The 27,472-nt window shown below is 38.5% G+C and overlaps 3 protein-coding genes and 1 pseudogene across 7 annotated transcripts; 3 read left to right on the top strand and 1 right to left on the bottom strand.

Annotated features, from left to right (window-relative positions):
* The first annotated feature begins 14 nt into the window (after window positions 1–14).
* On the top strand, window positions 15–5,121 carry LOC126785819 (isovaleryl-CoA dehydrogenase, mitochondrial). Its single transcript, XM_050511470.1, has 14 exons — window positions 15–178; window positions 427–568; window positions 1,203–1,327; window positions 1,415–1,459; window positions 2,019–2,067; window positions 2,149–2,258; window positions 2,759–2,835; window positions 2,930–2,980; window positions 3,069–3,133; window positions 3,770–3,924; window positions 4,012–4,052; window positions 4,150–4,204; window positions 4,302–4,358; window positions 4,643–5,121. The coding sequence occupies exons 1-14, from the start codon at window positions 71–73 to the stop codon at window positions 4,787–4,789; spliced, it is 1,227 nt and encodes a 408-aa protein (XP_050367427.1). The 5' UTR covers window positions 15–70; the 3' UTR covers window positions 4,790–5,121.
* A 4,257-nt stretch (window positions 5,122–9,378) lies between these two features.
* LOC126788748 (putative pentatricopeptide repeat-containing protein At1g12700, mitochondrial) lies at window positions 9,379–11,069 on the top strand (annotated as a pseudogene).
* Window positions 11,070–13,314: 2,245 nt separating this feature from the next.
* On the top strand, window positions 13,315–14,448 carry LOC126787348 (serpin-ZX-like). The gene has a single exon (XM_050513249.1). The coding sequence runs from the start codon at window positions 13,315–13,317 to the stop codon at window positions 14,446–14,448; it is 1,134 nt and encodes a 377-aa protein (XP_050369206.1).
* Window positions 14,449–21,695: 7,247 nt separating this feature from the next.
* LOC126789556 (auxin response factor 4) lies at window positions 21,696–27,172 on the bottom strand. Of its 5 annotated transcripts, none has more exons than XM_050515747.1 (13): window positions 26,824–27,172; window positions 26,337–26,718; window positions 26,146–26,202; window positions 25,807–25,989; window positions 25,598–25,682; window positions 25,429–25,519; window positions 24,869–25,033; window positions 24,053–24,172; window positions 23,895–23,970; window positions 23,400–23,562; window positions 22,564–23,306; window positions 22,285–22,475; window positions 21,696–22,117 (listed from the first exon to the last, which is right to left on the bottom strand). In XM_050515747.1, exons 2-13 carry the CDS (start codon window positions 26,673–26,675, stop codon window positions 21,934–21,936), a joined length of 2,397 nt encoding a protein of 798 aa, XP_050371704.1. In that variant the 5' UTR covers window positions 26,676–26,718; window positions 26,824–27,172; the 3' UTR covers window positions 21,696–21,933. The 5 variants fall into 5 exon arrangements, with proteins under 5 accessions (XP_050371704.1, XP_050371708.1, XP_050371707.1 ...); XM_050515751.1 differs by having other exon boundaries at window positions 23,895–23,964; XM_050515750.1 differs by having other exon boundaries at window positions 26,886–27,172.
* Window positions 27,173–27,472: the final 300 nt, after the last annotated feature.

Genomic DNA, 27,472 nt, shown 5'->3' with positions numbered 1-27,472 from the left:
TCTTCTTCTTCTTCTTCTTCTTCTCTCTCTCTCTCTCTCTCTCTCTCTCTCTCTCTCTCAAATTGTGAATATGCAAAGACTGGTTTCGGCGAGGTCTGGGCTCACAAATCTTCTCAGATATCAGAGACACTCTGCTTCGTTCTCTACGACTCTTCTCTTCGATGATACTCAGATTCAGGTCCCTCTTTCTCTTACTCATTTGCATCGATCAAATGATTCAAATCAGATTAACATGCCTTTTATCATGTTAAATTTAATTTCTTTGCCCAAATTTTCAAGAAATAAAGAAAAAGTTTCATTCTTTTGTTTGCATCATCAGAAGAGTACAGGCTGATCGGTCCCCTCAGATAGAATAGAAGAGCATTTGGGGAAATTCTTTTAATCTTCCCTTTATACCCTTAAAGTAGAATGATGTTGATTTTGCAGTTCAAGGAGAGTGTGGGCCAATTTGCACAAGAACACATTGCCCCACATGCTTCAAAAGTAGACCATACTAATAACTTTCCCAAGGAGGTTAACTTGTGGAAGCTCATGGGAGATTTTAATCTTCATGGCATTACTGCCCCCGGTAACATTTTCATTGTAATAAGTGATTTTCTTTGTGTAAATTTGGCTGATTTGTGGGTTGGATGGTGGTCAGAAATTATAATGAGGTTTCTGTATCGGCTTTGGGTTGTGTATGCGTTGCGATGAACTTACGTTTTGCGCATCAGTTGTTTAGGGTCTAGTTTACATAACGAGTTTCTTTTGCTATGTGAAGTTGTAATCCAGGAGGCAGTTAGATAGGCAAAATAATCTTTCAAATAAAAACATCTCACTATGTACAATGTATGTTGCGTAACTTGGCTTCTTCATTTCATTTATTGTAAAGACTAAAGAGTGGACCTATATTAAATTGGAACATGGAACTTCTGATTGCATTTTGTTGTTTAGGAAGACAACCATCTTCTTACATACTTCATATTTTTATTCTTCCATTGGTTGGTAGTCGCTACTGAGTACTGAATTCCAATTGAGTTTACATTTAACTGATAGTAAATGTATGCGGATTTCATTTGAATTCCGTTTGGTGGGGTTGGTAACGAGTCTACAAAAAAAATTAACTGCATACTGAAATCATGGGGGAAGGGGAAGTGTTCCCTTCATCATTTTGGTAGAAGTACATTCTAGCTTTTGAAGATTGACAATTAATTTTCTTGTAGAGGAATATGGTGGGCTGGGTCTTGGCTATTTGTATCACTGCATAGCTATGGAAGAAATAAGCCGTGCTTCAGGATCTGTTGGACTATCTTATGGTGCTCATTCCAACCTGTGCATTAACCAATTGGTAACAGAAAAATATGAGTACATTTGTAAAAATACTTGCAGGTGATTTGATAATTATTATAGTTTTTTTTTTATCTTTGTTTTGTAGGTGAGGCATGGAAATCCTACTCAGAAAGAGAAGTATTTGCCAAAGGTTCTAATTTCATTTGAATCAATATTCATGTGATCAACTTATCCCCATGCAGTACATAAATCATTCTTCATTGCGTTTTTATATTTGTGCCCTCAAGTTATAAAAATTGGGAAAGGGTGGAAGGTGTGGCCCAACCTGCTTTACTAATTCTAATACAGATGGTTGGTTTATACTGGATTAATATTAGGACCAACCACTATCTGTCTATGTAAAGAAGAAAAGGAGAAAAAAGAGAGTAGTTCATTTGAGAGATCATAGTTATCAGCATATCTAGAATGCGATAACATGACCTGATTATGGGACTGCAATTTTATTCATTTCGGTTTTAAACATTTGTCAACAGTGTTTGTTATATATTCCAAAACTGCGGACATTAGATATCTTGTTGATACTAGTGAACTAAATCAGAAAACTAATAGGTAGTTTGACTTTCGTTGTTCCATTCTTCGTTCTCCTTCCACTCGTATATCCGATTCTTCCGTTCAATATGCTTTCTTAATTAGTTTATCTTCAACTTGTTTTCTCCTAATTAGCTAACAAAATCTATTCTTATATGAAGCTTATTAGTGGAGAGCATGTAGGGGCTCTTGCAATGAGCGAACCCAATTGTAAGTTATGTATGGTAACTTACTGATTTCCCTTTTTATTTACTGAGATTCTGATCTCTCACTCTCTCTCCATTCTTCTAGCTGGTTCTGATGTTGTTAGCATGAAGTGCAAAGCTGATCGAGCAGATGGTGGTTATATCTTAAATGGGAACAAGATGTGGTGCACCAATGGGCCAGTTGCTCAAACATTGGTATAATTGTTTATTCTGTGTGGAATATATTAGTCAACCAACAAAAGCTGTTATTCTTTTGTTTACTTTGTGCTTTCACCCATATTTTTCCAATGAATGTGAGGAAATTATCTTTGCTGCCACGTATAGTAGGAACCTAGAATAGGGCTAACACACAAGATGTTTCATGATGTTGTTCTGGAAGCAAAATTCGTGATTTCTCCTGAGATATGTGTCATAATTGAACTGCAGCAGATGCAGACCAATCTTCTGTGACCTGATAATCCTTAAGCACTTATGTCAGACCCATATTCATTTGGGATTATTTTACAGTGGCTGTAAAGTACTATATTTAGGATCAGTCACACAGAATGAAGTGAAGGATAATGTGATGAGTATGTATATATATATTCTTCTATTATTAGTGCATAAGTGTTCAGTTAGACAGCATGTATTTAGGCATAAGAATTAACTTGCATTCATGATTTTTCTTGCGCTGCTGATAACATTTACTGGATCAGGTTGTTTATGCAAAAACGGATATAACTGCGGGATCAAAGGGAATAACAGCTTTCATCATTGAGAAGGGAATGCCCGGGTAATTGCATGATATCACACTAATAACAGCTATTTCCTGTAAAGAACGTCATCAAAATTCTTCATGTTTGTTGAGTCAATATGCCTCCATGCAGATACAGTACTGCCCAGAAATTAGACAAACTTGGCATGCGGGGAAGCGATACGTATGTCTGCAATGCTTTAATTGAAAATATTCGTATCAAAGTCCGTACCCTCTTGTTTTTCTACTAACAGTGGAATAACTCTGAACAGATGTGAGCTTGTCTTTGAGAATTGCTTTGTTCCAGATGAAAATGTTCTTGGCCAGGAAGGAAAAGGTTTGTGACGCTTCCCAATTTTACATTTTGTGCCTAGAAAGAAATTGTATGGCATCTGTTGCATGTATTATTTTCATTTCCAAGTATTGTTATTATGTAATAGTTAGGACCTAGTTGCTTGGCCAGCCTATATGTCTTGTTGAACTTTTAAGCTTGTTTTTAGGATCAAGATGGTCAAGAACATTATCTAGAAACTGATAATTGCAATATAGGATTATAGGATTTATGACTTATTCTTGCCTCACTTTAACAACTCAACTGGACATAAATTGGCAGTTGTCTAAACTCTATAACATCACTCATCTCGATAGTGTCCAAAAGAAGCAATCATGACTTTTTGCCTTAATATGAGTATACACCTATTGATGAAGGATGAGAAGCATTTGGAAGAGGAATTATTGCTTCCCCATGACAATTCTTGTTCAGGGATGGTAGGCCTAAACATCTGTTAGTAGTTAATATGAGAAATCTTTTGTCTTGTTTGTTTTTAGTGGAATCAATAACATCTTTAGTTACCTTTGGCGATTTACTGTATCCATTTAGTACTGTTAGAACCAGTGTGCTTTCATGAAATTAATGTAATTGAGAAATAAGCTGCTTCTACCACTGTAACTCTTATATTGCTCTTTCTTTCAGGAGTCTATGTCATGATGTCAGGGTTAGATTTAGAGAGGCTTGTTCTAGCTGGTGGACCCCTAGGTATTATGCAGGCATGTATGGATGTTGTCCTTCCTTATGTTCGACAGCGAGAGCAGTTTGGCCGTCCGATTGGCGAGTTTCAGCTTATGCAGGTCTAGATAGACACTGATATTTCTTTCCCATGTTGTAGCTCCTATGTGAATGCTAACCATTGTACTGTTAATTGACTACAATTACAGGGGAAAATTGCTGACATGTATACTTCTTTACAATCTTCAAGGTAACAAATTTTGATTCATTTATGCACCACTCATCATCTAACGTTTACATGGTAACATAGGTTAATGTCTCTGGCTCTCTATCCCCTTCATTTTCAGGGCCTATGTGTATTCTGTTGCAAGGGAATGTGACAATGGAAGAGTTGACCCAAAGGTGCTTTGCTCTCTGATTCAGATTTTCTTTCTCAGTCTTAACATTTGGCAAAATATATATTCTCTGTAGTCCATAATCTGTGTTGATACATTTTCAGGACTGCGCAGGAGTTATACTGTCTACGGCTGAAAGAGCCACGCAGGTTGCTTTGCAGGTATAATATTCTGCTCTACTTCCATTCTGTCTCTACAATTGCAACAATGTAATATTTCTGTTCAAACACAAACATCATCAGAGTGCATATTGTGTATTGCATGAATGCCTGCTTATTGAAGCTTATGACCTTCATTTGCATAATTTTTTTTCTTTTGGGTTTGTACAACTAGGATTAGGATCTGCATATCCTTGGGCTTGATATTTGAAAGTAAAACGAAACAGCTCAGGACTATGATAACTTTACATGTATGGTATTTTCCATGAGTAGTTTGAACCTTGCAGGCTATACAATGCTTAGGTGGTAATGGCTATGTAAATGAGTACTCAACTGGTCGTCTCCTTCGAGATGCCAAACTCTATGAGATTGGAGCAGGAACTAGTGAGATCAGAAGGATGATCATTGGCCGGGGGCTATTTAAGGAGCAATAAAAAGACCTGAAATTCATTTTCGGTTGCTGGATCGGGATATCAGCTCTAACCCCTCTAGAGTTCAGCCTTTCTGACTGCATGTACTTCACTCGCATATTCCAGAACACAGTATCAAGGCTCATCCCACCATTATCGACATGTATATTGAAATTACTGTATCCATTAAGAGAACAAATGGAGGTTCCATCATCTTCAAGTAGATTATCAAATAAGGTCGAATGAGTTTCTAGAGATGACGCTCGTTTTCCCTTGTAAATTCGGGAAAATCATACCTCTCTGTAGACTCTTTTCCATGGTATACAATAGAGGAGGACCTCTGTTTGATTGGTATCCGGTAACTTGTATGGTGGTTTTCTTTGATTTTCCTTTGGGACACACCCTGCAACCCTCTTCCTGCATTTCATATGCAAAATGCAATTTATGCACAAGTCTAGCATCCAAACTCTGATCTGATCACAAGATTCACTTTTAAGTTCCTTCTATACTGTTTCTTGTTGCTTGTTTTCGACACGTGAGGATACAAATGGTGTATACCTTCCTAGGCGATATTTTGTATTGGACTTGCTATATGGCTATATGCGAGCTCAGAACTCTTATGGCGTTCTACTCTCTTATGGCGTTCTACATACTATAAAAAGGTACAATCTCCTAACTTATATTAGAAAAAAGTTACTACATATGAATTATTAAGTAGCAATTATAAAAAGGTCAATAAAATTAGAAAAAAATCAATTTAAAAATATTTTATGGACTATTTTGCCATTTCTTACTCTTTTTCTTCTTTTTTTCATTCTTTTTCCAATTTCGGCCATAACTTTCTCGTCTGGCGATAGATTTTGACGAAATTGGTACCGTTAGAAAGATCTCGCTCTCATCTTTCATTTGATATACTACCCACTCCGAATCGACCAACCGTACAAGGCGCAACAACCATCACAAAGGGTTTCCGCCATCAATGGCGGTGCTTCAAGCAATTCCGACGAAACCGAAGCTCAAGGTTCCTTAATTCCTGCTATTCTTTTCATTTTGAGCATACTTATACCAATCTCATTTGAATTTTAACAAAAGTTCACATATTTCCACATTTCCTCTCGGCATATCACAGCTCCTGTTACAGACGCTGTCACAGACACTGTCACACCTACTGTCACAACCGCTATCACACTATCTATTTATACCCACTATCACAACCACTATCACACTACCTATCACAACCACTATCACACTACTTATTACACTAACTGTCACACCTCCTGTCACACCTCCTATCACACCCACTGTCACAGAAGCTGTCACACTATCTATTTACACTAACGGTCACACCCACTGTCATACCAATCTCATTTGAATTTTAACAAAATTTCACATATTTTCACATTTCCTCTCGGCATGTCATAGCTCTTGTCACACACTATCACACCTACTGCTTTGATATTGAAACAAGATTTACTCCTGCTTTGGGTTCCTGAAGAAGAACATTCTCTTCGGAATAACCAATCTCTTCTAAAAACAAAGGAAACATCTTCTTCGAAAAATGCCAACACAATGTTAATAAATTCAAGAGGGACTTAAGTTCCTCCAAAATTTCAAGCCTTGTTAACTGTTGGTTGTCTTCTCCACCGAATACACCATCAACCAGTAAGTTTCCCTACAACAATAATCATCAGGCATCACTCTTCCATACAAAAATAATCAGCATTGCCTTGGTCTAACCACGCAACTCAAATATCATCCACCGATTCAAATATCATTAGAGTTGGAACCGAAGGGAGAGGGGAGCTGAGAAACAGAGAGGAAGACGATGGTTTTGCCACTGGATGGTGATGTCTAGTTGGAACCGGAGGCCGAGAGGTGTAGGGTGGCGGTGGTCTTCCATGGATTGAATTCAAAAAGAGAGACGAAGTGATGATGTTGTGGTGGCATTCTTGTAAATAGTAAGAACTGTAGTGGCAACACTTTAAGAATTTAAGATCCTGACTTTTATATAATTTTGAAAACTTACATGATTTTTTTCTAATTTCATCGGTGAAAGTTGACTTTTTTATAAGAAGCCCATTTTCTTACAGTTGATATAAGGGCTTCTTATAAAATGTTATATTTGATATATGAAATTAGAAAATAATCACTTAAGTATTGAAAAATTGAAAAAAGTTTATTTATAAAAATGCTTAAATCGTTGCCCACGGATTTTGTGAAAATTACACGAACGCCACCGCCCAAAATTTATCTTTGACGAGCACTAAGCGCCAAGTGTTCAGCGTCAGGGCTTTCTTCGGAGATCAGCTCCAGGGAGGACCAAGTGGCGCGCAAATGGGCCGTCGGCATCGGAGGAGCTTGAAGGATTTTCTGGTCGATTTCGCGCCTAGCATCAGAGGACTTGAGAGAACAATGTTTGCGTTGTCGTCGTCCACAGTGGCTGTGCTGGGTTGAGGGTTTCATGTCTTCAATTTTGATAGTCGTTGTTCATAGATTCGGGTCTGGACGAAGACGAGAAACACAGTGGGATTTGATAGCAGTGGTGGTGTCGTTGCCACCGTCGATGAAGATTGTGATCAAAGAAGATGAAGATGAAGATGGATTGGATCCCATGAGAAATGCATAGATCAGAGAAGATGGTGGTGAAGGGTGCACAAAGCAGTCAATTTGGCTGGTCTTCTTCTCGAAGATGGTGAGCTGGTGTCGACGATGTTGTGATTCTGGGTTTGACATGGGTGCCCAAATCATTTTCTGGGTGCCTAACCCAGTTTTTTTTAAGGCTCATTGGTTGAAGAACAAGGAATCCAAGCACGGAGAAAGCTATGGGTACATGCAAGGATGGCGACGCAAGAAACTACCCTCAAGTTACTCGTCACACTACCTATCGCACTATTTGTCACACTGACCGTCACAATACATGCACAACATAAAATTAGTGTGATTGATAATGTAGCTAGTAGTGTGATTATCAATTTACCCGTCACATTACCCGTATGGTGATAGGTAGTGTGACAGGTACGGTGATAGCTAGTGTGATATGCAGTGTAACAGGTAGTGTGACTGGTGGTGTTTCTGTACGACAACATAAATGTCGATATGTGGATTTAATTCAAGATCACATAACAATAAACAATTGTTCGTTTTTTCTAGTCTCTTCTTCTTCTTTTTTTCTCTTGACACACCATAGTCACACTAAAAACAGTGTGACATTCTTTTTTCTTGTTACAACATAGTCACACCAAAAACAGTGTAACAGTTAGTGTGATAGGTAGTGAAAAAGGGTGTGACAACGAGTGTGATAGGTAGTGTAATAGGGGTTGTGACATGTAGTGTGACATGAGTGACATGTAGTGTGACATGAGTGACATCGGGTGTGATAGGTAGGTATGGGTGTGACAGCGAGTGTGACAGGTCGTGTGACAACGGATGTGACAGTGAGTGTGACATCGGATGTGATAGGGGTTGTGATAGGTAGTGTGACAAGGATTGTGACAAGTAGTGTGACAGAGGGTGACAGAGGGTGTGACATGTGGTGTGAATAGCTTGGAGCACCACCATGGAAGGTGGCAGTCCCTTGCGAGGGTTGTTGCGCCTTGTACGGTGGTTGGTTTGGAGTTGGAATAGTATCAAATGAAAGAGGAAGAGAGATCTTTCCAACGGTACCAACCACACTCAAATCCATCGCCGGACGATAAAATTATGGCCGAAATTAGATGAAGAAGAAAACGAAAAAAAAAGGTAAAACAGTGCAGAAAATATTTAAAAAGTGATATTTTATAATTGTGTTTCAAGCTTGTTGACTATTTTCTAATTTCTAGTCAATTAAGATAACTTTTTTATAATTGGAAAATAAATAATGATCTTTTTATAATTTAGGACGAGAAATAGGACAATTTTATAATTTGCCCTCGATATAATGCATTCAATTTTTCATAAAAAATAAAATAAGGGTGATTTTAAATACACCTCCATATTTACTATATATATCTCACTAATTATTTAAATCATATTGTACCCATTTTATAAACTCTCACCTTAATATTTTTCTAAAAACTCTTACATTTACGGCTTCACCTCTTTAATCTGCAACAAACTTTCATTTTCCATTTAAACATATTATATTCATGGAGTGGAATCAATTTCAATTTAACATTTGCTATAGAGAATTGTAGTTGAAAAATCTTATTTTAATCTTTCTAATGTGTTAAAAATCTTATTGTTAATCAATTATATGAAACTAATATGTATTAATTGACTTATATGAGATTGTTGTTTTTAATTTGAAGTGATTAAATATTAAGTTGGAGTAGAAAAAGAGGAGAATAAATATTGAATCAATGTTTTTTTTAGATTGAAACATAAGAATATGAAAATGAAAAAAGAAAAATAAAAGGAGGTGTACATAGAAACTAAATAGGTAAATTTGAAAAAATTCAGGAAAAAAGATGATGTTGAAGTTTAAATAAATTATGGAGGTATAATTAAAATCACTCATAAAACAATGGGTTTTGTTAACGAAAATTATGTTTGGGTTTTGATGAAATGGGCCATGGATGTATTTATATCGGAAAATCATTCCATTCCCAACTACCTTAGGACTGAGAGACTCAGAGAAATGCTGGAGATGATGGTGATGAAGCGCAGCAGCAGATGCATATCTTCTCTTCCTTCGGCTCCATCCCTCAACAATCGCCTGGCCTCGCTTCACTCGCTATCCTCAAATCCAGTCAAATCTAGAACAATTCAGCCCGAAATCACTAGACTCGAAGATGCCCGCAAGGTGTTCGATGAAATGCTTCACTCGCGTCCTCTGCCTTCAGTTATCCGTTTCAATCAGGTCTTGACTCAAGTCGTGAGATTAAAACACTATGCGGAAGCCATCACATTCCATCAACAGATGCTTTCGATGCGCATTTCCCCTACTCATTACACTTTAACTATGCTCATAAATTGCTATTCTCGTCTGAGCCATATGGGGTTTGGCTTATCTGTGTTGGGTCAGTTCTTCAAGTTTGGTCTCGAACCAAATGTCACGACATTCACCACTCTAATCAATGGCTTTATTCTTCACAATAGACAGGCAGAGGCTGCAGAAGTGTTCAGCGAAATGGCGGATGCAGGTGTGCAGCCGAATGCGGTCACTTTCAGCGCAATGATAAAGAGCATGTGCAAGAAGGGTAACAATGTTGCAGCCATGAAATTGCTTAGAGAAATGGAAGGGGGACCTTGCAAGCCTGATCTAGTTTATCTATACCATTGTCATTGATAGTCTCTGTAAGGAGGCAATGACCGTAGAAGCCCTTAATCTCTTCGCTAATATGATCAGTAAGGGTGTTACCCCAGACGTCATTACATATACCTCTTTGATTGATGGAGTTTGCAGATTAGGCCAGTGGGAACAAGGTACAAGGTTGTTCAATGAAATGTTGAGTCGAAATGTATTACCAAATGTGCAAACCTTCACTGCCTTGGTTGATTCTCTCTGTAAAGTTGGCAAGGTTCAGGAAGCTGAAACTGTGATTCAAGATATGAAAGAAAGAGGTGTTGAACCTGATGTCGTTACATACTGTGCGCTTATGGATGGCTACTGTATGCGCGGAGAAATGAATGAGGCAAAAGTAGTGTTTGATCTGATGATTAGTAAGGGCTGCATTATTAATGCTCGTAGTTATAACATATTGATACATGGCTTTTGCAAGCAAAAAAAGATAGATGAGGCATGGCATCTTTTTCAAGAGATGCCTCATAAGGGAGTGGTTCCAAGTGTCGTTACTTATAGCACTCTCATGGATGGTTTTTGTAAAGTCGGGAGGATACAAGATGCAAAGAAGTTGTTCTCCGATATGCAAGCTTATGGTCAACTTCCAAATTCAGATACTTGTGCCATTGTACTGAATTGGTTAGAGAGATGGAAGGCAAGAAGTTGGATCTAAATATTGAGAGTTTGTTCATAGTGGGTGAAGTTGAAGCTGCAAGAGATCTCTTAATTGGTTTATCATCACAACGACTTCAACCTGATGTGAGGATATATACTACAATGATTAGTGGATTTTGTAATGGAGGCCTATTAAGTGAAGCAGAAAAGTTGCTTACGGAAATGGAAAAGAAAGGCTGTCCTCCAAATAATTGTACTTACAACACAATAATTCAAGGGTTGATTAATAACAGTGAGACTCTGCGTGGAGCAAAACTTGTTGAACAAATGAAGGAGAGGGGTTTCTCTGCTGATGCATCAACCATGGAATTGGTTTTGTCTCGTGCTCAAGTAGATCTTGCTTTTTTGCCGTTGTTGATAAATTCATGATGATATGAATTTGCATCATTTGAATGCAGCTTTCAGTTGTCTAAATAGAAAGTCGATTTTTCACAACTGTTCAGAAATCGTTACGAAGTTATCTGAATCGATGAAGCATTTAGTATCATAAGGAAAGATGAAACTAATGCACCTTCGGCAACCTTGGTTGTGTTACGTATCTTTGACAATGGAAGAGTTGACCCAAAGGTGCGTTTGCTTCCTGTTCTATTATTTTTCTTTGTCAGTCTTAGGCTCTTATCATTTTAAAAAATAAGTTTTTGGGAATGCATAGCCTCTGTGAATAAAATTTCTAGGGCTTTGCTGTAGTTATAGTATCTACGGCTGAAAGAGCCACGCAGGTTGCTTTGCATGTAAAAGATTCTGCTCTTACTCCATTCTATCTCTACATTTACAACCACTAAGTTAAGTTGTCTATTCAAACAAAATTCATTCAGGGAATTTAAGTAGCTTACGCATTGCATAGTGCTTGAATTCCCCCACATTGAAGTTCATAATCTCCATATGCATGATTTTGCTGAGGTGCTTATATAATTAGAACAATGATCTGTATATGCTTATGCTTGCAATTTTGGAAAATATAATTTCCGGCTAAGGCACACCTGATCCACTTGATCCATGTTTCACGGTCACATATTATTCCGGCTAACTTTTCCTTTGGAGACAATCAATTAAGTCGGAACGTTAGATGAAGGCACAACCGTGCAACCGTGCAAGGAAGTTTGTCAATTTTTATACTTTTCTTATTTTTCTAGGTTCTCTATTTTCTCTGGGGTTGAATACCTCACTTTTGTTTTTGCTTTTCTGTTGGCTTTTCTTCCTGCATCAGGGGGGGGGGGGGGGTATTATCTACAGAATTTCAAAATTGCACAATTGCGAATTTTAGATAAAAGTCCGACCGTTTGTGTCACAATACTGAGTTTTGGCTTGTGGATTCTAACTTTTGCAAAATAACTTATGATTGATAGATCATGATGCCTTCTATTAGTTCTTTGTACTCGTAAGAAGATACGTGCACTAAAAATGGATAAATCTTGTAAATCCCCTACGAGCTATTATCTTCTTTTCTAATATAAAAACAGTGCCTTATTCAACAATGCTTCAAGATTTCTTACAATCAAAACTCGGGACATCCAGAGAATCTTCTGGTGCCTTATTATACTAGGCTGATCAAGTTGTAGTTCCATAAGCCATGCTAGCTAGGCGGTGGGTTACTCAATTACAAGCTCTACAAACCATGCTGCACTGTGGCATTAGGTAGAGCCACTCGAACATCATCAGTAAGAGCTGCTTCAACAACATTTGCATTTGCACATTCTGAATGTTTAAGACTGCTTCAAGGCGGTCTGATTTAATATTTACAAGCTCATTGCACAAGCTGATCGATGAGGTTGTGCAAAATTCCAAGCTATCAAAGTATGGATTGGTACACTCGTCAAATTAATACCCGATTAATTAATAACCTTGTTAAAATAATACTTTTTACCGGTCCGACTCGGGCCAACGTGCTAAATTAATAATTATACTAAATTTGTAAGATAATAGAAATTTGAGAATTCACATAGACCCTATTAAATATATAAATTAATAATGACATAATTTTATAATAAATTTTACATTTATGAGGATTTTATTTAAGAATTTATATTAATTGAATTATCATAAAAATATATAATATTTTGAACAACCACAATACATCGGAAATCTACGTGATAAATTAAACAATGTAGTGCATAAATAAAGTAAACAAAAATTGTCTGAAAAAGTGGGACAAAATACTTATTATACCTTGATAAATTAATAAGTTATTAATTAATTGATAATTTAATATATTATTAATTAATTGATAAATTAATATATTATTAATTATCGATATATTAATATCTCGTTAAATTAATAAATTTCGATACCAAAATTATTAATTTATAGAGGTTTTACTGTGTTATGATTCACCGATCCTCCCCATCATTCAGAACTTTTAAACAAAATTCTACTACCCAGTAATTACTGCCAGATTTCCACTCCTCTTTTGTTTAGGACACTAAATAAAAACAATGGTAAATTAGGACTCGTATCTTTACTTGACCCGCAAGGAAGGCTTTTGTCAATAATTAGTATATATACTGTATATATACATATAGTTTACAGCAAGCGTTAATTATAAAACCCTAGCAGCTATCCTCTATTCTCTTTGCACAACTTGAGAGATCGAAAGAACCAACAAGCTAGCACCCCAATGGCTAATACCAACGTCGCACTGCAGATAACTAAGCAACTCTTGGAAACAAAATTCCATGGCAAGAACATGATCTACTCCCCGATATCCATCCACATGGTCCTCAGCTTGCTAGCCGCCAAGGACAACTGTCCCAAGCTTGTTTCATTCCTCAAGTCCAAGTCCATCGCCGACCTCAACTCCCTCGCCGGCAGGCTCGTCACTTCGACTTTGGTCGATGCACCCACCAAAGGAGGGCCACGTTTGAACTTCACAAACGGCTTGTGGGTCGACAAGTCTGTTTCCCTCGAGGAGTCTTACAAGAAGGTGGTGTTGGATATCTACAAGGCGGCTCTGAACCATGTCGATTTCAAAGCCAATCCGGAACAAGTGAGAATCCAAGTGAATTCATGGGTCGAGAAAGAGACCAAAGGCCTCATCCCTCAGATTCTTCAACCCGGCTCAGTCTGCACTGTTACTACTCACATCTTTGCAAACGCCTTGTACTTCAAGGCAACTTGGGACGACACGTATTTTTCAAAATCAACTACAAAAAAGCATGACTTTCACCTTCTGAATGGAGACTCAATCAAAAGAGTGCCTTTCATGACCAGCAAATGTTACCATTATATCGGTGCCTTTGATGGCTTCAAAATCTTGAGACTTGGCTTCAGGACACATGACCACGATGACTTATTAAAAAGCACCTATAAATACGAACCCCGGAAGTTCTCTATGTATTGGTTGCTTCCGGATGCAAGAGATGGGCTGCCGGCTCTGGCCGAAAAAGTTTGTTCCGAACCTGAGTTTCTGGATCGCCATGGACCTAGCTATGTTAGGGTGGGGGAATTCTTGATCCCTAAGTTTAAAATGACTTCCAGATTCGGAGCTTCGGGTGTTCTGAAGAAAATGGGGCTGGGGGGTGTTTGTGATTCAATGGAGATTGTTCATGAGTCTGTAATAGAGGTTGATGAAAATGGCACAACAGCTGCAGCTGCAACTTGTGGTGTATTGATGTGTAGCTCCGGAAAAGAATATACGCCTGAGAAAATATTAGACTTTGTGGCCGATCATCCGTTCATGTTTCTGATCAGGGAAGATACGACGCGAACATTGCTGTTCATGGGGCAGGTGCTCAATCCTCTTGCTGGCTGATTGTTTTGGTTGGAAGACATGCGCAATAGTTTCAGTTTCTCTAGCAAGTTTATTAGGTTATCATTATATTTTGTACTCTCATATAGTCATATATAGCTAGTTTAATTTGGATTCTATGTCTGTTTTAGTCCTTGTTCTCTCATCAAATGATATTGTTAGCATGAGTCAACAAACAACAAACAATCTCACCAACCAAATCTATAGCCGTACTAATTGACAAATCTGTATTTGGTTTCATACTAGATAAACAGTAGTTTAGATCTCTATAAATACCTTGTAATTGTTCATATCAATTAAGAGAGAATATATACATTTTCTACTTGGTATCAGAGCCTCCGTGCTCTGTTTTTCTGGGCAATTTTTCCCCGTTTTTTTCCGGCAGGCTACTGCCTTCGTGCTCGCCGCTGCCTCCTCCCCTCCGGCGCTCCATCACCGCTGTTCCCCGGCGCTCCCCGACGTCGCCCTTCACCTGAGCCAAGCCCGACGTCGCCGACACTCCTCCAGCGCTCCCGCTGATTCTCGGCCCGACGCCGTCCGCTCCGCTCTCTCCCCGACGTCGTCCTCTCGTCACCGCTGCGCCGCTGTTGCTATCTCCGCGCCCCCCGCTCCGACGTCGCTGCTCTCAGTCGCCGCACTTCACCGGACGTGTTCTCCTCCAAATCGCAGAAAATCAAATCAACCCCAAATCGCAGAAAATCAACCCTAAATCGATCTCCCGACCCGGTTCAATTAAAACCCGGCCCGAACTCGACCCGGCCCAGCCCATAAACGGTGCGGCCCGGCCCACTCGATCCGACCCGGATTTATCCCGGGTTCGACCCGACCCAGATACGACCCGACCCGGCTTCGACCCGACCCGACTTCAAATCCGACCCGCACCAGATCCGACCCGGCCCAGAATTCATATCTCTTTAATGTCAGTGTAGGTGCACTGACAGTGAACGTGCACCGAAGACAGGTTCTTATCAGTTTTTTTTTTGTGTTTCCGCTGCATAAATCCTGATTCTGTTTTTCCATTTCCTTTCCATTGGGTTCTGGAGACGAAGCTGATGTTCTGAAATTTGAAGTATCTGTCAAGAGTTCTGACAGTGGGTCCTTTGGGGGTACTAAACTCAATGGAACCAATTCCCGTAAATGGAAGCGACTTATGGCGGCTCATCTTCGCGACATGCACAAGATGGGGCATGTAACCGGAGTCACTCAGGCTCCTAGTAAAGATGATATTATTGCCTACACTAAATAGGACGATGATGATGGCCTTGTGATGTCCGTCTTGTGGAAAGCTATGAATAACGAAATAATTGATTTGGTGGAGGCATTTGACACTGCGCAGGCAATATGGCTGACACTTGAAGGCTTATACACTAATGATTCTGATTTCATACAGGTTCATGAGTTAATGTGCACCGCTTTGGCGATGCAACAAGATGGGCAACCGGTGGCGCAATATTTCACCAAACTAAGAAATATTTGGGCAGAGATTGATGTGAAACGTCCTTGCATGATCAAACATCAGGAGGATATTTTTTGGTACCAACGTGAGAAGGAGCTTGAGCGAGTACACCATTTTCTGAAAGGTCTTGATACTAAACATAACAGTGCGAAAGGGGAATTACTCCGCCAGACCGAACCCCTTAGCTTAATTACAGCTTTCACCTATATCCGTAAGGATGAATCTCACCAGGAAAGTCTTCATCAGACACAAGTTGAAGTTTCCAGCCTTACTATTCATGCTAGATCTTCAACACCACCCCTTCAGCAGGCCACTTCATCTCCACTTCATCACCGAGGACCACCACCAGGTTCCGGGAACCAGCCCCGCCCTCCTTGTTCTTATTGCCATGATACAAACCATGCTCGTGCAACCTGTTGGAAATTGTATCCACACCTTAGACCCCAAAGGCCTAATTATCGTCCTAAGGCAAAAGCAGTTATTCAACTGGTCCAGGAACCAGATATTTATGGTGTGGTTGGACATGATCATCATACAGCAGGAGGAGCAACACCCATAGCATCAATAGCTGGTCGTGGTAAGATTGGTATGGCTTTACATATTTCTCACTTTGATGGTTTTGATACATGGATTATTGATTCTGGTGCGTCTGATCATATGACTTATGACAAATCTTATTTTACTATATTATCTCCCCCACCAGTACCATATGTTACTAATGCTAATGGTGAGGCCTTCCCCGTATTAGGAAAAGGATCAGTTCGTATTACTCCCACAATAGAGCTTCACAATGTCTTATATGTACCTGCTTTATCTCATCATTTGATATCTGTCCCACAAATGAACACTGAAGCTAAGTGCTCTGTGACATTTTTTCCGATGTATGTGATATTTCAGGATCTTCTCACCGGGGAGTTAATTGGTCGGGGGTATCTACGGGGCAGGTTGTTTCATCTGGATCAGACATATGCGGGAAAAAAACCAGGGGCACAGTCCCGGATCGCTTTGCTCTCCACTTCTGATAAGCTAAGTGAAGTTTGGTTATGGCATCGTCGCTTGGGGCATCCTTCATTTAGTGTTATGAAAAAATCCATGCCTACTTTGTTTATTGGTGTGGATGAGTCAGTTTTTCGTTGTGAAACATGTGTTTTGGGCAAAAGTCATTGGTCTACTTATTCCCCTAGTACTTCTAATAAAAGTATTCTTCCTTTTGAATTAATTCATTCTGATGTTTGGGGACCCTCCAAAGAATCTATTTGTCGGGAATGCGGTATTATGTGTCATTTATTGATGATTGCACACGTCTTTCATGGATTGTTCTTCTAAAAACCAAAAAGGAGGTTTTTTTTCAGCTTTTCAAGCCTTCTATACCACTGTCCAAAAACAATATAATGCCACAATTAAAATTCTTCGTTCTGATAATGGGGGGGGGAATATGTGAATCGTGTCTTTCAGGAGTTTTTTAACACACACGGAATTGTTCATCAAACAACGTGTCCTTACACACCTGAGCAGAATGGAGTTTCTGAAAGGAAAAATCGTCATTTACTTGATATGGCTCGGTGTATTCTCTTTAGTGCCCATATGCCTAAATACCTTTGGGGTGATGCTGTCATAACTTCCGCTCACCTCATTAATCGTCTTCCATCTCGTGTCCTTGAAGGCAGAGTTCCATATGAGGTGCTTGCTTCCCATGTTTCCTTACCCTCTTTTCATAATCTTCCAGCCCGTGTTTTCGGTTGTGTTGCTTTTGTCCATCTTCCAAAACATCAGAGGTCTAAGTTGGATGCCCGAGCGGTTAAATGTGTGTTCGTTGGATACGGAGGACATCAAAAACGGTACAGATGCTTTCATCCACCTACCAGGCAGTATTATGTCACTATGGATGTTTCTTTCTTTGAGGACATGAGCTATTTTACATCTTCTGATACTGCTCTTCACGGGGAGATTTCATATTTTGAAGAACTGTATCATGGAAAGGGGGAGACAAGTCAGCTAGGAGATATGGTGCCAGATTCGGTTGGGATTACTGATGTGTCAGCTACACATGCACCACCAGATGATTCTGGTATAAACACTCCAGAGATTCAGGTACCGGAAGCTGAGAGCACAACTGCCTCCCCTACTGTTATTTATACCCCTGACCAACGTTCCCCTGGTACAGAAGATCACTTATCTGAGGTTAGTAATTCTATTGGGACTAGTACTAGTGAAGCTAATAGTAGACAATATATCCTGCCAAATAGGTCTACTCGGGGTAAGCCAACAAAAAAATATGAACATACCCTTCAGGCTAAAGCTAAGTATCCTGTGGCAAATTTTATGTCTACTAAAAGATTGTCTAAGTCATATGAATCATTTGTGAATCAAATTTCTGCTGTATCAATACCTAACAAAGTGCAGGATGCATTAGAAGATCCAAAATGGAGGAAAGCAATGGAGGAAGAGATTGAAGCATTACATAAGAACAATACGTGGGAGCTTGTATCTCCACCACATAGCAAGAAGGCAGTGGGATGTCGTTGGGTGTTTACAGTAAAACATAATCCAGATGGGTCAGTAAGCCGGTATAAAGCACGCCTAGTAGCAAAAGGGTTCACCCAAACATATGGCATAGACTATGATGAGACTTTTGCACCTGTTGCAAAGATGAACACTATTCGGGTATTGCTCTCCTTTGCTGCTACCTTAAACTGGCCGCTTAGACAATTTGATGTTAAGAATGCATTCCTTCATGGAGAACTTACAGAGGAAGTGTATATGGATATTCCTCCTGGATATGTGGCAGCTTCTCCAGATAACTGTGTATGCAGGTTGAGAAAGTCTTTGTATGGTCTTAAACAGTCTCCTCGTGCTTGGTTTGGAAGATTTTCACAATTCATGAGGAAAATTGGCTACAGACAGAGTAATTCAGACCACACATTATTTCTCAAACATCAACAAGGGAAGGTAACAGCCCTAATTATATATGTTGATGATATGGTAGTTACTGGTAACGATACTATTGAGGTGGACAGATTACAAAAACAGCTAGCCACAGAATTCGAGATGAAGGACCTAGGTACACTCAAGTACTTCTTAGGCATTGAGGTAGCCCGAGGAAGTGATGGTATCTATCTGTGTCAGAGGAAGTACATCCTTGATCTACTAACAGAGACAGGTATGTTGGATTGCACTCCAATCGATACTCCTATTGAGCAAAACCATCGATTAGCAGAGCACCTAAATCAGGTACCTACTGACAAAACTCGTTATCAAAGGCTAGTTGGACGCCTGATTTATTTGTCACATACCAGACCAGATCTTGCGTATGCAGTAAGTGTAGTAAGTCAGTTCATGCATAATCCCAGTATGGATCACATGGATGCTGTTGTGAGGATTTTGAGGTATTTGAAGTTAGCTCCAGGAAGAGGAGTAATGTTTTCTAATCACAACAATACCATTGAGGTTTGTGGTTTCACAGATGCAGACTGGGCTGGAAATATTACAGATCGGAGGTCTACATCAGGATACTTTACTTTTGTTGGGGGTAATCTTGTTACTTGGAAGAGTAAGAAACAAAAGGTGGTAGCTCGATCTAGTGCTGAAGCAGAATACAAAGGTTGTTATGAAATTTGCTACAAGATTTGGGTGTTAAGCCTAAGAATGTTATGCAGTTGTACTGTGACAACAAGGAAGCTGTTGATATTTCACATAATCTTGTACAGCATGATCGTACAAAGCATGTGGAGGTTGATCGTCACTTTATAAAGGAGAAGCTAGATGCTAAAATCATTAGCTTTCCTTTTGTTCCTTCAGAAGAGCAACTTGCAGATATACTCACAAAAGGAGTATCTAAGAAGGTTTTTTATGACTCACTTAGCAAGTTGGGCATGGTCGATATGTATGCACCAACTTGAGGGGGAGTGTTAGCATGAGTCAACAAACAACAAACAATCTCACCAACCAAATCTATAGCCGTACTAATTGACAAATCTGTATTTGGTTTCATACTAGATGAACAGTAGTTTAGATCTCTATAAATACCTTGTAATTGTTCATATCAATTAAGAGAGAATATATACATTTTCTACTGATATCGTTGTGGAATTCGCTGCTAGACTTCTTAATCAATAATAGATATTTTCTTTAGTAGGTGACCATATCCTTGTTCTTTTGGACCATACTGAGTTTTACCGGCCAGCTCCAAATATGCACTTGCCTTCAGGATCAAACATGGAAGAATATATTGAAAACTGCTGAGTTTTACCAACTTCAATATACGCATTTTGTCTTCAGTATCCTTCTAGTGATAGGAATCAGGCGCGCATTTATTTTTCAGAAGAACAAGAAAAGAATACAGATTACAGGGACTCAAAACACATACTGAAACAAGTGGGTTGACATTACGGCTAAAGTTTTTTATTTTTCAGATTGATAAGTAAATATGAGTTAACCTGAAACTTACACAATCAGGGATGATTATATATTTTTGGCATAAATGCCGATTTGCACCCTAAATTTGGCTGAAATTGTCAATTTGCACCCCGAACTTGCATTTGAGTCAATTTACCTCCTAAACTTGGTAAAAATTGCCCATTTACACCCCGAACTTGTATTTGAGTCAATTTACCTCCTAAACTTGGTAAAAATTGCTCATTTATACCTCATCCGTTAAATTTAACTGTTTCTATCCAATTTTGCGTTACATGTCATGCATTTAAGGGGTAGTATTGTCATTATATATTTATTCATATTGAATAATGAAATAAATTAATAAAATTACTTAAGAGGAACACTTGCTACAATGTTTGTTTTTTTTAAACATGTTATTGATTTATATATTTATTATTTTATGTTATATGGTATGTTAAAAGATATTAAAAAATATAAATAAATAAATAAATTGAAAATTAAAAATAAATGTGTGTTTCGAGAGAATTACTATTATACCATTATGTGTGTCTTAGCCTTATTAGGTTTTCTGTTAGAGATAGATTCGCATCTCTGTAATAGATTAGGACTCTGAATCCTACGAGATTATGGTTATGTAATGCCTATATATTGGCCTCATTATCAATCAATAAACGGTTACGTTCTGTTCTATTACGTCGTTATTATTCTCGTATACATATAAAAATATATTTATACACAACACATTATATTTGAATGGGTGGGTATATTAAATATATAATTCAAAGTAGGGTTAAGTAGGTAGAAAAAAAGATGTAAATAAATAATTTGATTAACAAAATAATCCTCATTTTTAAGAATATTTTTATTTGTTTTAAAGAAAAATATAAATATATAATGACAATACTACCCCTTAAATGCATGACATGTGACGCAAAATTGGATAGAAACAGTTAAATTTAACGGATGGGGTGCAAATCGGCAATTTTTATCAAGTTTAGGAGGTAAATTGACTCAAATACAAGTTCGGGATGTAAATGAGCAATTTTTACCAAGTTTAGGAGGTAAATTGACTTAAATGCAAGTTCGGGGTGCAAATTGACAATTTCAGCCAAATTTAGGGTACAAATCGGCATTTATGCCTATATTTTTAAATTTCAATTGTAATTGTGGAGGGTTTACATCATATGATTGAGACACCAAAGCCAACTGTAAGCCTCAATAAACTTGTAGCCACCTTTCAGGAGCAGCAACATCTGTAAGGATTCATAGCTAAAATTTTTGTAGGTTAACATTTTATATTAATCTTTCACAAGGTCATCACCTCTTCAGGTTCCAAAAACTAGGAAATTCTGTTCTTTTCTACACCATTATGGGAACCTAAAAAATAATAATACCACTTTCGATCAACAATTTTAACTCATTACTAAAAGGTCAGCAGTTTACAGGCATACAGCGAACTCAAAGTCAATGAGAAAGAGATCAATCGACAGAAGGCCAAACACATCTCGTTTTCAACAGACATTGGCCAATTAAACTGGCGATTACTGAACTTACAACTTAAGATGCATAAAAGCCGGCGACTACATAAGTTCCGGCGCACACTACGTATATGCAGAAATAATAACATAGAAACTTTGTCAGACCCTAATTGTTGTTGGAGAAGAATCCGGCTGCCCAACTGATGAGGACTTGGAGACTTCCAGCATAGGTGGAGCTTGTTCCAAACAACTTTGGGTATCATCACTGACCATTCCAATTGTCATCTTCTCCACTTCTTCCTGGGTGTAGATGTGAATTTTGGAAACCATGTCACAGAACTCACTGCACCAAGAACCCAAAGTAAATAAGAAGTAAATGCTCAAACAAACAAAAAACTATATTTATGAACTAATCACAAGCAACTTCTGAATAAGAATGTCCAAGCTTGTTATATCCATAAGATGGAAAAGGTCGTAATCAATAGAAAGCAACTGAAGTTAGAGACTCACTGCCATGGGTCATCCCCAACAACCATGACATCATTCTCGCTGTCAGTATACAAGATCCGCCATCCTTTCTTAGGATCTTGTAGAAGGCCTTCCATGCTAAATAGCCGCTCTAGTTCACTCAGCAGGTCACCATAGCCATTCAGTTTTGCAAGATCAATGGCTCTTCCCACTAAGCTGCCTTGCTTGTGAACCTTCACTTCATATTTGTAACATCAGTTGGCAAAATATATCCAAGACATGGCAAATAACAACTTAACTTTGGTGGTAATTATAGCATACCTTTGTACAGCTCCGCTTACTAGAACTCTGACTTGGTGTAGGAGTTTCCCCTGACAAGGAAAAACCGAAAAGTTTACATCCACTGGTAGTTCCATCAGCACTGGCCTCTTTTGGACTGTTTACATTTGTCACTGAAGTATGAAGAGTAGAGTTATTTTCCTGTGGCCGATGCTCACTAGGATTTGTTGGCCTTCCAGGTTCATTTCTTGTAGCTCCCATCTTAAGAGAATATGAATTTACTTTAATATTCTCTCTGGCTAAGTTAGTAGTATTAGAGCACATCATGGGATCTTGGCCAACTTTGTGAATGTCACCATAAGGAAAATACATGTTTAGAAGCGATTCAGAACCCAAGGTGAACAAATTTGGTTTGGGCGCCTGATAACTGTTGAAAGATGTGCTACCAAGATTGGACTCCCAATCGCCCAGATTGAAATTTGCTTTTCCTGTCAAAGATCTCATTGGGAATATTTCTTGACCTTGCCAGACTTTCGGAAATCTATCAGATTCCATAACTCCTGTGTGACTGGTGTGGTGAGCTCTCATGAACTCGCCAATAGTAGCCTTCTGGGTTATATGTGATGCTCGAGTTTGATGTGCCAAAGGCTGCATCTCAAAATCCACAGGGCTCTTTAATGTATCACATCCATAGCGGGGTGATGTGAAACCCATATTTTCTTGACCTTGCAAGACCTTAGAGGACTTATCTGTCCCCTCAAAGTCCATAAACCCACAACTTCCAGCTACAAGAAAAATCAGATTCAGAGACCACCAATATGGGAAGGAAAAAAGAAAAAGAAAATCCAAGACCTTGGTATCTGACGCGAGAAGTTTACCGGGAACAGAGGGGTTAGGTGGGAATGCCTGCACACTAGTCCGCAGTTTCTTCAGTCTTGGAGATGACTGAATGCTCAAAGGCGGGAGAGAAACAGAAGGATCAATCTCCCACAGAGAGACTCGTTCATGATGATCATTTCCTATATCTTCATCCCATTTCACCTGATAAACATCAATCAAGGGGCGTAAATAATGACATTACCACTCAATAAAAGAACTAAAATTCCTAAATATGGCATGTGGTGTAAACACACATAATAACAAACCAACAGTCACCCTAAAAGCAAACAGTCTGGCATTTAAATTCTCGTAGTTGCAATCTTTCCTCTCTCCCTCAGAAAAATGCAAACAGAAAAGTCTAATTTTAATACAAATAAGAACTTGGAGTGGTGGCTATAACAAACAATTGTCCAAGAAAATTTACTGACACAGAAAAATTTAGAGCATCATGAAATTCATTACAATAAAATAAGTAAAATAGAGTACAAGCATACCGTCAAGCATCTCCATTTTGAGTTTGGCCATCGATAGGGATCCAAGTCACTGATGCCAGTCACTACACCACTGCACCTACAAGAAACCAGAATCAACATCAATAACATGTGAAAAATAACATGTTGGTCATGCTACTTATTAAGAATTTATTAGAGACCTTCTTTCTGGTGAATCATCCCTATCAAATCTCATTTTGAATCTTGTCCCCTTGATCACTGGATTTGCAATGCTTCTGACATATTTTCGGTAGGGAATGACAAATTCCGCATGACTTGCCCTGCATTTGTCCAATTAAATTAAGCCAGAGCAAGCACTTAAGAAATTTCCTAGGGGTTGAGCTATATATAAGATGATGTTCAATGTATATGTACTTCATACAAATGATAGGCTTCATTGTGTCATGAGATGATTAGTTGATTAGTTGTGAATATATACATACCCTGTTTCAAATTTAGAGAAAGAGAAGAATATTATTGATTAGTGGATTTGAGCAATAGATAGAGATGTCCTCAAGATTAGGACAAAATACTAAGACTGTTTAAAGAGAGAATCATCCTTTTAACAGATGTTTCAAACCACGAGAACAATTTTATGTGTGTTGTTTAACTGTATGTTATATGACTTATATCTATTGGCAGCTTGTCAGGTAACTAACTACAGCTTTCAGATATACACTAGGCCTATTTGGAGTGAATGAGAAAAGTATGTACTGCAGAGATTGCCACTTTGTTACAGAAAAAGATATGACTTATACACAGTATATTATTCTTGAGATAAAAAATATAGAGGAAGACACATATGGTCTTAGGAAAAGAAATGGAAGGAAAATTGCACTGAAACTCATATTTCTATTGATTTTATCAAATTACCATCAGATATCAAATACTGTCATTGGCAAAAAGCTGAGTCGTATAATATCATAAGGACACAATAGGCCACTACATGTCAATTTTTCAAGTGACCATGATAGTACCTTGGGCTGTAGAATACATGGAACATGCTCTTGGTGGACACTGCATTAGCCACTAGGGAAAGAACACTAGAAGAAGAATTCTGGTTGCTGAGAACTGAATCAGGAAGGCCATTTCTAGGCCGAACAGCTCTTCTAATGCCCAACCTAAGCTCTCCATTTTCACCCCTACATATATCATCCGTTAAAAGTTAAAACTTAAGATATCAAGAGCATCAAGTATGTTTATATTAAGATAAAATAAGTTCAAGTTGTGAAGTATGGAAAAAAAAAACAATCTTGGCTTCTAGGACATTGATGTGTATACCAACAGAACAATATTTCAAACACATAAATAATGGAAAGCGATTAGGTAATATAAGGGCAAAGCAGTGTTTAAAATCCTTTGTGATATTAATAGCCCCTGAAACCAGCCAAACATCCTATCTATACATTATGTGATTGTATATGCCATAGAGCTTTTAAAAAACAGAAGCAGCCTTTCACTGATCAGGGAACATTGCAATATATTAGGAAACTAAGCTGTGATCAATATTGCAACATATCTAAGTAAAAGAAAATACCTCAAAAATAGCACAGCATCCCCTGAGACAAGATTCTTTTGGCTTATAAAAATACTCCACCCTGTAGTGAGCAGATGCCGCCGTGGCTGACCTGATGAATATCACAGAACAAATTTAAGATATCTAATCATCAAAACATACCATACAGAGTTTTGAGAAAATTATTTACCTCTATAAATATGTCGAAACCTCCATTCTACACCATGTAGATCCTTTGCAACAAGCTCTTGAGAGGGCCTTTGCTGCTTATAATCCTAGGGATTGAAACGGATAAATTAATATTTTTACTCTACGTAGAATTCATTACATCAAAAACCATAGTTTCTGTATAAACAGACAAATGTAAATGCAAGAAATTCAAATTATATAAATCCTCACCAGAGGAGGGAAACAGTCTTCAGCAGCTCTGCGAGGAACAGAGAACCCTCCATGGGTACTGGTATCGGAAGCTGTAAGCGTTTTGCAAAACATGTGAGGGGTTGATTTTGTAGGTGATCCCCCATCCCCCTCATCCATTCCTGAATCTTCAAGCTCTTTGCCTTCCAAATTCGTTCCTGCCATCTATTGAATACCCAGATTCAACATCATCATAACACAAACCAAAGAATTAGAATGGTATTCTAACATAAACCATTTAACTCCAAAGCAATTAAAAGAAGTCAAATAGAGTACATCATCACCAGCATAATTGCTTTTGCTTAAAACCAAGCATCATACCTCTGTCTGAGGAAGCAGAGTCACATGTGTATAGACCTCATCATTCGCCTTGTTAGCCTATCTCAAAATTCAAGGGACAACAAATTTTATCCACCATAACATGTGTAAGAGACAAAATGCTTGAAACTGATATGGAAGTATATGCATATACTGAACGAAAATTCAGTTTAGAAGGCGAAACTGTTACTTACAAGTAGCTGGACATTCACAACCTTGCAGAATATCTGTGGCTGAAGATCAAAGTGAGGCATCTCCATGGATGAGAAAGGAGGGGATGATGAGGCAACTTGTTCCAAGTGACCTTGGGGGAAGTAGACAACCACATTTCCTTTCTTGGGCAGTGACACAAGTGGACCAGCACAAGCATGCCAAAGGTCCAAATAGATTGAAGAAACCACAGGAGCTGATGATGAATTTGAAGAACATGAAGAAGTTGAAGAGGACAAACAATGAGGACAACTACCCTTGTCACACTCCCCATTACAATTTGCACTCTTCTCCCCTACTGCATGGTTCAGATCAAATTCCATGTATTCTTCCCTAGTCTTGCTCAAACAAAAACTTCAGCAACAACTGAGAGAAATAAAAAGTTGGGTATCAGCTTAACCAAGTAGAAAAGTAGGAGAATTTTGGAAATGGGGTCAGATCATTCCAAGAAACTCAAATTTTGGGGGGTACCCAGAAAGCTAGAACAGAACAGGAGTGAGAAAACTACAACAAGATCAGATTTTGAGACACACCCAAATCACTAAACCAAGGCACAAGCAGAAGGGTGGGAGTTGAAGAAGGAGAAAGAAGGGTATCAAATAATATCAAGAAATTCAAAGTAGGAATCTTGCACAGCCATTTGGAGGTAGTGAGAAGAGGGAACAGCAGACATAGACAATCACAATATAGGAAAACAAAAAATAGCCAATGTGGTGGTGATAGGCTTTTCGACTTCGACTGTTAGACAGAGGAGGAGGAGGAAGAAGAAGAAGAGATGGAGAGAGAAAGTGATGGACTGTGTTGGGTGGAGGGGACAGACAGAGACAGTACATTGCCCACACTCTCCCCCACTCTCTCTCTCTCTTTAAAGCTTTTAAATTACACTCCAATTTTTTTCTGCTCAGTTCTTCACTGAACCACTGCAGGGTGGAGGCCCTCCACCAAGACAAAAGGAAGGTCTGGGCAAGAGTGAAAAGACAAAAAAGGGTTTCTATTCCTCTTTATTTTATTTTCTTATTTCAAGGAAAAAAATTCAAGAAGAAGGAAAACTGTCATCTTCCTCCTGTCTGGTATTTATGAGGTTGGTTTCTAATGTCCTCTCAGTCGGTTTCCTCCACAC

This window comes from Argentina anserina, chromosome 3, assembly GCF_933775445.1.
Source record: "Argentina anserina chromosome 3, drPotAnse1.1, whole genome shotgun sequence".
Classification (NCBI taxonomy): domain Eukaryota; kingdom Viridiplantae; phylum Streptophyta; class Magnoliopsida; order Rosales; family Rosaceae; genus Argentina; species Argentina anserina.
The sequence above is the reverse complement of the archived record's forward strand: the minus strand, read 5'-3'. Positions and strand labels throughout refer to the sequence as shown.